Below are 12,493 nucleotides of genomic sequence, written 5' to 3'. Positions count from 1 at the left end.
AACCTGACAGCACAGTCTACTGTCCACATTCAGTTCTGCTGAGAATATAGACCTAATGTTATTCTGAGTATCATTAATTTTGATATAAATAATGGAAAAGAAAGCTATGAAGTCAATACATGTACGTGGCTTTTTCATATGGAACAATATATGGAATGATGATTTTTTTTTTCTTTTAGTTGTTGTTAATGGGTTACTTCATCATAATTTTTTAGACTAGAAAAGCTCTATTGAAAAACAGGTAAGAATCCACGGGGTAGCTTTGATCTGTACCAAAATTGCATACAGGTGAATAATACCACACAAAATTATCCTCCTTAAAATCCCCACGCAAAAACCTTTTCCTTAATATTCTGAACATTGCTGTTCCTGCCTAGAGCTGATTGCTACTTTGATTTCCAGAAATGAGAAAGCTGATTGTTCAGTGTTAAAGAAGTTCCTAGTGCCACTCCTTCTCTCTGTGTTTGTAGGGCAAGACTGAAACAGTCTCTCTAAACAAAAGAAAAAGAGCAAATGCCTTTTCTGGCCAGGTCGCCTTTCTAAGAGCAAAGGCAGCTTTTGTGGGGGTGGAACAGAACTTGGTTTGTTCTGCAGTGCTTCCTGTCCCACAGATGTAGACTGGTAATGTTAGTTTCATGCAGGAATAATGTTGGGGTTTTTTTGTCTCACAAATAACTGTTAGGTTCCAAAGTAAAATTACAGAAATAAGTCTTGTGCCCTCATGATGGGGTTGTAAAAGTATGATTTCAACATAATTAAGTACCTAATTGGGTACTTAAAGTTAAGTGATGTATATGCATATGTAAGTAATGAAATTATATTGGGAAATTCTTTATTTGTCATAGTCTGTGCTCTGCTCCCTATGGATCAAATTATAGGCAGAATTAATTTTGCAGCTATTTGAAAATGCTTACTTTCCAGTAATTTCCTTCTTTTTGTTTGTATTTGTTTATTTTCATTCTGTGAGATTAACAAAGCTTAAAAAAAACCTGGGAAAAATCCAAACCAAAGTGGAAAATACAAAAAGCATATACCAAAGGGAGACTTGAAAGTACATAAGTTATCTCTAGTGAAATTTGTTATAATTAAACACCCTGAGGTCAGAAATCACTGGAAACTCTTTTTATGTGCTTATAAGAGGTATAAACAGTGTAGCTCTTGGGACTGAAGTCAACAGCTAACTGTTTTGGAACAGCTTGCTTTAGTAGATTTTCATGCTTTCCTCTCTCTTCTGCATAAAATGCCATAATGGGGAGAAGTTTTAACAACTTACCTTGTAAGTGAAATCAGCTGTTGGAGTGGACCAGGCATTGAGGAGAAACCAAGTAATCACACTTTGTACACACACCTGAGTTTCTTATAAATCTGATGATCAAAAAGAGGATGAACTTTGACTTAACAATCAAAGCACGGGCAACAAGCAGCCTCCATGGTATTTGCTGCTTCTAGGTTGTTATCAAAACAGAGATTTCTGTTTAAATTGCTCACATGTGAGACATTTGAGAAAAAGGCAAAGGGATTGCATTGGAGAACAACCCATCAGACCCAAAAGTGAGGTTGTTTCCAGTTCATTAATGATGAAGGTCCCTTGGGTAGCTCACTGAATAGTCAGGTGTTAATTTTAGGCCCAAAGCCTAGCCATTAATACAGCAGAATGTGCCAAATTTATGGAGCATTAGCAATAGGAAAATGTCAGTACTAGAAGGAAAAATAGACAGCAGGCATCTGGAACAGACCAGTTCCAGAATACACCAGAAGAATGTATCAGAATAATTTCCAGTTTGTCATTAGGCTGATTTACTATGTGTGAGCCCTTTAGTCTAAATATTTAACATTAGTTTTTCTGGTGCTTATTTTGAAAAGTAGGAATTCCTTGTCTTGAATAAACATTTTCCCCATCCTCACTTTGTATTTTGACTGGTGTTAGGTAACATTTATATCCTGTGGAGAAGGCAATAGCCTCTGTGCCTCAGTAACTGGGGTTTGAAGTACAGGTTTTAAATTAGCACTGCCTGTCAACTGATAAAGAGTAGCTTATCAGTTCTTGCTGCCTTTTTATAATGTTGTGATTTACTATTAAATACTAATATTTGAATGGGGAACAGTTGTAGTTGTGTGGATCACTGTGACGTTACTTAGTCCACCTCTCTGGGTGTGTGAACATTAGGTCTCATGAACAATAAAAATCATTCTTAGTTGGGCTTGTCATTATCACAGTTCTAGAGACAGTCACACAACAGAACACATGGAATTCATGTGACAACAGCCAAAGTTTATTGATGGACACCCTCTTTTTTTACAGGCCTTCAAAATTCTCATGCTTGAATATTTGATTGATTGAGATCTTAACAGTGCCCGGATCACTGGCAAATTAGATGTCTCCCTTCAGTCTTGAATGGGATTGGTTGGGGTCCCCTGTTTGGGTTAGAATCCAATGTCTCATTTTCTTACCTGGGTGCTTGTTTACTTCTACTCTTGAAGGAGCTGGGATAGTCGAGTTGGCATCTGTTATTGCCAACTTCACCTGTGCAGCTTGCAGACCAGCTGTGGCTGTCACACATCATGAATTTAATCTGAACCTGTCTTCAGAATTCACTTATTTGAATCACATCTGCTGCAGTGATTCACTGCTTACTGCCTCTCCTGTGTGGTCAAGGTATGAACTGATAACAATAAAGTTTAAAGTTTAAAGAGGGTGCAGGTCAAATTCTGCTCTGAGTCCCTATCACAACTGAAAATACTGACTTTTTATTTTTTAAATTTGCAGAGATGATGTGATTTTAATTGATGAATTTAGGTAGGAGTTTCACTGTTAGGAAAATTCTTCATTTTTCTGAGTAGTTGAATAATGTATACAAGGAGCTAGAGGGACATTTGTGCATGTGCACATGAATGTGTTTTTCTGGAGTAACAGTTCAGTTCCTCTGTGAATAACTTCAAGCTTACTTCTTTGCTTTGGTTTATTCTTGATCATTCATCACATGAGTTTCACACTAAATATAAGTTAATTTCTTTTGATACTGTTCTACAGTTAGTCATTACAACAGCTTGAGACAGTACACCAAAGAATTTTAAATTACTTTTTTTTTCTCACTTAGATTAGATGTTCCTGATAAGGACTTTTCTATTTTCATTCCACATGTCTGCTGCATATTTCAGCATAGATGGAATTAAGAAAAAAATAAAATGCAGCATGTCTACAGTTTAATGTGTGTATATTTCTAAAATGCTTTATTCTAATCAATCATTAGAAGTATTTTATAAATGGTAAATATTTTACATTCTATTATAGCTCATCATATTGTTGAAAATAACTTGTTAGGGAAGCAGTGACAGACTTGTCTAATAAGGGTATGGATGCTAGTGGTTTAACCCTAACCAAACCACAGGCAGTATCTGAACACTGTTCTCAAAATGCTCTTTCAATGAAGGCCTTGCTTCTTTGTTTTTACAAGTGAAAGGAGTTTCAAGCATAAAATTACAAGAGGTTTAATATGGTTAGGAGGAGTTCTTAAGCAATGTGATATGTATTTTTGCAACCTATTTATAATTTCTTTCACAAACTACTGATTGTTTTTCATTTTTCTCTCCCTTTTGTCATGTAGCCGTCCTCAAAAGGTGTGTTTGTGCCCTTTCCTGCCTGTGCATCCGCTAAAGGTCTCTACCTGCTTGTATATAATTCAGCATCCAGCAGAGGTGAGTAAGGCTGTGCTAACTGTGTGACTTGTGCTCGAATCCTCATGCAGCAGATGGTAGGCAGGAGGGAGCAGCTATGCTGTGAACTCATTGTCATGCTTTGACACCGGCCATCCCCCAGGTACTGAGTACCACGCAGTACCACCATACTTGCCCTCTGCCAGACAGAATGGGAGTGAGAAGCAGAGAGGAGAGGTAGAACTTCCTGGGAGAGAGATAAGAGCAGTTTAATAAATTAAACAAAGTGAAATAGTATTGCTACTACTGCTATTACTATTAATAATAATAATAGTGGCAAGTGATGCACAATACAGTGCTCATCACGCACTGGTGCCCAGCCCATCCAGCAGCAATTGGCAGCTCCTGGCCATCCCCAGTTTAAATACTGAGCATGATATTCTGTGGTGTGAAATACCTGTGATAAGCCAGTTCAAGTTGTCTGACCTGGATTCACTCCCTCAAGATTTCTTATGCAGTTCCTCACTGGCAGAGTGTGAGACACTTGAGAAGTCCTTGGCTTTGGGTAAACACTACTTAACACACGGATGTTTTCATTGTTGCTATCAACATTATTCTCATCCTGGATCCAACACATGGCATTGTATCAGCTACTGGGAAAAAATTAATTATATCCCAGCCAAAGCCAGGGCAATCAGATAATGATTTTTCCTTTTACTCTTCATGACTGAATGCCAGTTCATCTGAGTTGCTATATTTGTTGTTCAGTTCTTCTGAATTACTGTAACTTCTGAAATCACACCTTATTTCTGTAATTCCATGCATTTCAAGACATCTCAATTCTCCTACTAGAACTGAAATCTATTTGCCTTTGTACAAATTGTAAGAATGAAATAAAGTTATCATTAAATAACATTAAATAGCATAAAGGCACATGGTATGATTTGTGGAGTATCCTGTGCAAGGCCAGGAGTTGGACTCGATGATCCTCATAGGTCTCTTCCAACTCAGCATATTCTGTGATTCTATGAAGGACTATCTCACAGAGATGCTTAGAGTTGATCCGTGGAAAAATTTATTTTGATTACAGCAGTGATCTTTTATTGATGTTAGTGTTCTGTTAAAAATATAAATTAAACCATTCATTTTAGTGATGACCTTAGCTATTTCCCTAATGAAAAACTACAATTCAGCTTCAGAACAGTATATTTTCATTTACTGATAGAGGAACATACTTTGATGTTTTTCTCTTTGATTGACTGTGGCCTATAGAGGTGGATCATCAGGTATTTAGAATTTATACCACAGTTAGACAGATCTGGGTAGATGGTGGGTCTGCAAATGGACTTTGAAATTCACAAAATTCATGTATTCTCATGGCCCAGCTGTTTGCTTGACATTTGCTCAGTCACCATGCAAAGAGTCATTTCCTGAAGGAATTTAAACAGAATACAACAAAATCCAATGTAAAAAAAGTCTTCTCTTGCAGAGAAAGAAAACAGAAACCATATTTGGGCCCTAAATGAAAAAACTGATTTTTAACATGCTGTATATAATTGGAATAGTCTTCCATGTTACTTATGTCAAAAACTACCTAAATATATGCTGAAGTCACTTGCTGGGATAAAGAAGTTTTAAAATGTGCCAGAGATACTGAATTGGCATTTTAATTGTGTTGAATTTCCTGTTCATGGTGAAGGGTATTAGAAAAATTTTGCAGATTTTTCTAGATTTAAGGCACGATTCCTGTGTCTATCTACAATTTTTCATTATTTAGCAATCACAACAGGTGTCTGTAATAATGAGATGCAAGTTTTCCGTTACTCTATATTACATAATGATAATTCATACAATAAATTGCCACTGTGGAAACTATCCAACTATATTGGGCCCTTGGCTTATCAGAGAAATCCTATTAAATGATGGGAAGCTAAGGACATCATACAATGATCTTTGGAAGTGTTATCTCTGATGGTCACAGTGGTGCTTTTGATTGCATCACTGCAGAGGCGTATGTGACAAAAGGTAGGTTCCCTTTGTTTGTAGCTGCTCATACTCAAAGGCAGATGAGCCTTCAAGACTCTAACAGTCTGTTTCAAAAATATTCCATTAAACTAACCACGTAGAGAATGTCTTTCCCCTATTGCACATCAGTCCTAAATGCTCTCCCCCATGTGCTTCATTATTGGCTTTGGAAGTCTGCGGTGCGTTGGAGTAAGCCTTCATCTGTGGTCAAATGATGCTATTGAGACTGGTATTGAGGCAAGATAGTAAAGTAGAAAGTCAGGAAAAACATTTCCTGTGCTCTGATTAATGTGACTAACATCTTCACAATCACACTGTCCAGAGGCCAAGCTGCCAGATAGACCTGTGCACGAATCAGGTGTTGTGAAGGGGAGAGGAATCACATACTGTAGAACAGTGAATCACATGTGAGAAATTGAACTAACTTCCATTTTATAGCCACATGAATTATTTAGATTTTTGTTTGTGAAGGAATCCAAGGATAATACACTATTCTATGTCAAGGTATAAATACCTGTTTTTAGATTGGTGTTATTGTACCATTGCTCATCATGAGAATAACTTAAGAACTAAAAATATAGAAACACAGCATCAGGACTAGTGCAAAGGTAATGGAGTTATTTGCTTGGTCTGATTTTTTTCTTCTTTGCACATAGGTAAATATATATATATATATAAGTAAATAAAATGATTGTTATTTTTTTTTTTCCTTTTTCGTACCTGTTGTTATGATCCATAGGTCAGTGGCATAGCTAGGTGTTCAAACCCCTTTTGGTCTTACCTTTGGCTTGGATTATTCTTGAAGTGATTGCAAGTAGAATGTAGGCCATTATGTACTTTTCAAAATCTGGGTAATGAGTGTAACTCAGGACAGAACCCTGAAGCATAGCAGAGGGTATCTGTTTAATTGTCTTGCTTTCTGCCTTTCTTTCTGTAAGAATTTTCTATGCTAACTATCTGAGAAGAAAATTTAGACTTGTATGTATTTAATGATTTAGTATCTGGATCTAATTCCAGTAATTAGATTTGAGTTGCTCATTATAATACCTCTTCCTTAGTATTTCTGAGTGAACAGTAAAAAATGTAAACAGTAAAAAAATTCATAAGCAGACATGAAGGAAATGTATTCCCGTTCACTTTAATAAATATTTGTATTAATTTGAACTGTCACTTAATTGTAGATGGATAATGCTCTGATAACCAAAAATACCACAAATTCCCAGAAAACAAAACAAAAAAAAAATACAATGCAAAAGTAAATTGCCTTGAGTCTGTCAGGAAGTTAGCTTTCCACTCTGCAGCTCTCAGAGATCTGTGCCTCCAGTGTTTGGACTGGACCTGGAGCATCAGGGCTGTGCTCCAAGACTGCCTTCTAATGCCAGTAGCCTGGGTGCAGGCAAGAGATTGGAGGGCAGGTAAGCCTGGATGACCAAATTCCATACCACATGACAACACAGTAAGGGTGGGGAGAGTTGGGTGGTGAATGGCATTTCTCATTGAGGCTTGTGTAAGAGCTGCTACATGTGCTGAGACCCTGTTTCCCAGGAAGTGGCTGCACTTTGCCTGCTGGTAGGAAATGGAGAATAAAATGTATTTATCTTGCTTTGCTTATGCCCATGGTCTTTTCAATCCATAAGTTCATTTACATCTTATTTCCCCACCACATTCCACTGAGAAGGGAGACTGGCTAGTGGGCACCAGGAGGCCAGCCAAGGTCAGCCCACTATGTAAGTCCTTTAGTCCTGTTTTTATCTATGTACTTCAGTAGTCAAGTAATGAATAAACAAAGAGTTGCAAATGGCTATTAGAACATTGAGAAGAACAAAAGAGAGTAACTGCTGACTTTCAAACCAGTAAATAGAAAATTGCTGATATGATAACGTTACATATGGACTGGACAAATACAGATTTTTTAATGAGGAAAATTATAAGCAAATGAAACTTATAAAATTTTAGTTTGACTTAGCTCTTAAGCTTTGCATTTTATGTTTTAGCTTCCATTGTTTTAAGATTGGAAAATTTCCATTTTGTGTGTTGGTAAGAGAATGTATTTCTTTGATATGAAAGGTAATTCTCAAGTAAGGATATGATATTGGAGGGAGCAGTTGAATAACATTCTCCTGACTGATGACAGCTCTTTTGATTTTGCTTATTTGAGATAAATAGTTGACTTTCTTCCAGTTTCTTTATTACCACTTCTAAAATTCTTACGAAAAAGGGAGGCCTTTGACTTCTGAATTGGAATGTTATTTAATTGTGATAAAATAAAGACAAATAATACTATACCACTGTTGATGGCTTATTCTGCTTTGCTGAAGTAGAAGAAATTGATGGCAGCTTGAACGATATTTCTTCCCCCCATTGCTAACGCTTCACTCCCAAGTTTCTTTGATTATCATCTGTCCCTAGGAGACATCATGCTGCTGCTGCCACCATGAAAAATGGTGGTGGATGTAGCAGCACAACTATTCCTTCAACTGCATGATGTTTTATTTATTGAAGATCAGTACATAAGGTTCAGAAAAAGCGAAATTAATAAAAGTTTTAGGCAACATTAAGAAGTCTTCGGAAAATTATTTTTAACAGGACAGTACAGTAGCAGGACAATATGGGAGTGCAGACAGCTGCACATTGATATTTGTAAAAGTAACACATAGCTAGAATGAGTTAATCAGGGCCCCACATGTTCACAAATACTGTTGTTGAGATATGGCTCTTTAATCAAAAGGCAGACTAAACCCTTCCCCCCTGGCCCTGGTTGCATTAATGAATCCTGTGTTTTGGGGACTGAAGTTTAGATGTTCATTGTTTGAATCATGAAACATTCGAGTTGAGAATATTGTAAGAACTCATTTCATTCCTTACCTGACATCTACTGTCTTGCCTCCTGTTAGATTCAGCTAATAACCTTTCCTTATTAATCTTATGAGAAATAAAGAAGCTGAGACTTCAGTTTTTGGTGTTGGTTTGCTGTCTTCACTAAGTGCAAGATAAAACTATGCTTCTGCTTCCTTGATGAGGAAACAAAATTTGAAATCCCACAAACAGAAGCTCAAATTGTACTAATTATTGTCTAGACAAAAGTTCTTTGCCAGCTCTGCTAAATGAAGCACAGAAATATGTTTCTCTGTTTGAGGAGTAGATGGTTTGCTTCAGTTGCATTACTTTCATCTTCCTCCATTTCCTAAAGTCCTGCATCAACACACCTCTCTTTAATGCTTTTGAGAAATAAAGATCCCCTGCTCCCCACCCTGGCCTGGTGGTCACCTTTCTTATCTGTGGCATAAAGATGTATACAGGTGCCTGGTCACCACAGCCTGCATGGCACGTGACAGTCTTTGTGGCAGTGTAGGTGTCATTGTCCAGGTTACTCTGAAGTGAAGTGACAGTAGAATGTTTGCATTTCACACTCTGTTCTGGTGCACCCATGCTTTTTTTTAAAACATCTGTGTAAATTGAGCTGTACTCTAATCTTCTACTGACCCTGATACTATTACATTAATGCTAATGCTTTTTTTATGCCCACTGTTTATTATTCAGTGATTTTTCTCTGAAGTTTTGTTACTGTTTTTTATACTGATAACCTAGTTCAAGTTTATGATCATGATCGTAGATTAGTTGAGACTAAGTTCAACATAGTCAATCAAAACAATATAATTTGAAGCACCAAGATTGGGAGGTTTTTTCCTGAAGATTGTTTTGTCTTGTTACCTGCTAAAATTTTTTCTCTATCTGTAGTCAACAAAATTCCATAGAAAAATAAAACATTAGCAGTTCAAGAATCCTTTATTGATTTCATTCAAAAGTAATTTTTCTTTTTTTACAGGAAAGTCGAGTGTTAAGAACTGTACCTTTGCTAGCAGCTTGTCTACCTCCAGACAAATGTAAAATTTTGGTTGGTCGACGTTTTAATGAAGACAGGTGAGCAGAATTGCCATTTTCTTGTTCTCTGTAAATTATAGAAATATATAATTTAGTGTCTTAATTTTTATTGCAAGTGTGCATGCTCACTTTTGATATAAGCTTCTGATTTTCAAAGATAATCAGAAACACTTGGTATTCTTCTTTCAGGTTATAGTCCGTTCTGTGCTCTTGGAGTGTTTGGATGAATGCTTTCAAACTCTTGGCTGTTTCCGGTTCTAGAAAACTAGAACTGTACTAGAACTTTCCTAGTACTAGGTTTGTCTTGCTATTCTGTTATTTTTTGATTTGCTTTATCTAACTAGCTGTTTGGTGTCACTGAAGTAAAACTGATATTTTTGCTCAAATGTAGGAAATTGAGAAAGCAGCCTTGTAGTGAGAAATTCTTAACATTTGAAAAAAAATATATAACTTCCTTCTTCCTCTTAAAATTAATCATAAGAAAGCATAGCTTTTAGAATTTTTCAATTATTTTTTTCTAATGTTCTGAGACCTTGGAAAATATTGCTTTCCCATATGGCATCTTTAATCTTCATTAGATGAAGCTAAATCTTAGAAACCAAGTCTTAGTGCAAATGCTAGTGAAGTTTTACTACATGTATTTTCAGTAAAGCAAATAGAAATTGTGAATACTTATGAGGGAAATTGGTTCTCAAATTGAGTCAAATCCTTAAAGGAAACTCTCTGTGGAGGTCAATGTACAAAAATGCTGGAAGTTAATACAGAATGAGGCTTACAAATCTGTGTGCTGCCTGAATTTTAACTAGAAAACATTAAAAATATATTTCTTTTCTTCTAGTCTTCTATGATAATAACTCTAATAGTTATCTAAAAGGTTATGGGGTACAGGGAAATTTTACTGTCTTCGTAATAAATCTGAAAATAAAGCAACTTTTCAAACTGATACACATCAGGTGGAACACTCTCAATGCAATCTGTGCTTAGTAATTTTTTAAATTCTTTTAGAATTGGTGATTACAGTATTAAAGCTGCTTCAAGTTTGAATCCAGTGGTGTTTCTCTAAACTAAAGTATCCTCTTTAGGTCAGAACCTCTTATGGACCATATCAGCCTCAAATTCTGTTAGATTTTTTTGCTACAGACCATGCTGGAGGTGGTGATAAAAATGAACATTTTCATTACATTATTATGAATTTTGGTGATCTCTCTTGCCCAGGTGTGAGGCTAAAACTTAACCCTTTCAGCATCTACAGTGTGCCTGCTTTGTAGAGTGGATGTGAGACTAGAAATTTGGAGTGCTCAGTCATTGAGTTTATGCCCACCTTCCTGGGAAGAGGAAAGAAGAGTGATGGAGAAGAGTTATTTTCCAGCTTTGCAATATGTTATTTCTACATGTTTTTCTTCTTAGCTATAAATGCATTCTGTCAATGTTTTAAGCAATATTCCTTATTTGTTAAAACAAAGAAACAGGCATTTTGCAGACTTGCAGGAACACCTCAGTGTTTATTGCAAATGGGAAGGGCTATACTGGTCCCTGATCTTCTCTTAGGGTTACAGTCTCTGCTAATGGGACTTCTAAAGCCCCACAAAGGGGCTTCATCTTACATTTTATGACACGTTAAATTAAGCGGGACTTGTTTGTTTTCTGGATTTCTTAAAAGCCATGCTGTCTGTAAGCAGTTTGGTTCCTACTGTACAGGCAACTTAATCAATCTTGCTTCCTATTGGGGCAAGATTTCTGTCTTTGTTATGTTGAAGAAATAAATTATTACCAAATACTTGCTGATATATTTTAGAAGTATCATTCTTTTGAAGCACATTGAGGCCATTCCAATACTTTTGGTTGATGTTGTCTGATACTATTAGTGTCCTTTGCTGCTGCCACCAGAAGTGCATGATTTGGAAGGGTGTAAACCAGTATAATTCAAAATCTCTGCTGTCTCTGACCTTGTGTTTGGACAGTGCCTGCAGATGGAGGCATGATGCGGTGTACACATTCTTTCTCTGCATACATGTGGAGCCCTACAGTGCAGCAGAACTGGCCAAGTGGTAGCCTGGATGTAAATAATCATAACATAATGAAGTATTTGTATTATTAGGGGATCTAGCAGCTCTTGCCAACAGCTCTGAAAACAGTTCAGGACAACCTGTGTTGAGTTGTAAGCAATTGTCCTTATGGATTTGAATGAAAACTAAGCCATATGCAGCAGGTGATTTTCTTTGGAAGTATCCATCACAGCAGCTCTGTCAGTGGCCTGCCAACCAGCAAACTGACAGCTGTGAATCCACAGCTGGCCAAGACCTGCTTTTAAGGGGAAGGGTGCATACCATCACAGCTGCGTAGCTCTCAGTGCCCATTGCTTGAAGGGGAAGGCAGATTTGGTGTCCAAGTGTTCTTTGGTTATTTCTCCTATTCTTTGTAATCAGCTTTCAAAATATATGAGGATAACAAAGGGGTTTTATAAGGTGCTCCAGAATTGCATCCTGCAGAATAACTGGCATGACCTGGATGAAAATGTAACATTTAGATGTCCAATGGTTATGACAGTAAGACTGAAAATCAGGATTTTAAATTTTTTTTGTTTGAATGAAAGAGTTTTTTGTTTTTTGTGGGTTTTTTTGTTGTTGGTTTTTTGAGTTTTTTGGGGTTTTTTGGTGAGAATTTCCTATGCTCAGTTCCTTCTTGAGTACTCTTTTTTTGTGTGGTTGAAAACTGACACAGAAATTGTGTAGATTACATTTACCTTATTCTTGATTTGCCAATATTGCAGAAAAGCTGAAGAACCAACTTTGGAAAGTCTTTCCAGAACCTGGTATCTTTAACATATAATTGACACCATAATGTAAAAGATGAGAAGGGATTAATCCATTTTTTTAAGAGCTAATATGTGATTTTGTTTTTCCTGGTCTTCTCTATTCTTCCTGCAATCTGG

At 36.6% G+C, this 12,493-nt stretch overlaps 1 protein-coding gene across 1 annotated transcript in view; it reads left to right on the top strand.

The window, feature by feature from the left end:
- The window catches only part of DTWD2 (DTW domain containing 2), a 60,875-nt gene that overhangs the window by 20,607 nt on the left and 27,775 nt on the right, over positions 1-12,493 (top strand). The window contains exons 2-3 of the mRNA XM_079331526.1: positions 3,606-3,696; positions 9,506-9,600. Coding sequence (XP_079187652.1) covers positions 3,606-3,696; positions 9,506-9,600 — 186 coding nt within the window. The remainder of the gene's footprint in view (positions 1-3,605; positions 3,697-9,505; positions 9,601-12,493) is intronic.

The sequence above is a fragment of the Erithacus rubecula genome, assembly GCF_903797595.1.
Source record: "Erithacus rubecula genome assembly, contig: SUPER_Z_unloc_4, whole genome shotgun sequence".
NCBI classification, from domain to species: domain Eukaryota; kingdom Metazoa; phylum Chordata; class Aves; order Passeriformes; family Muscicapidae; genus Erithacus; species Erithacus rubecula.
Note: the sequence above shows the minus strand (reverse complement) of the source record. Positions and strands in the feature narration are given on the sequence as shown.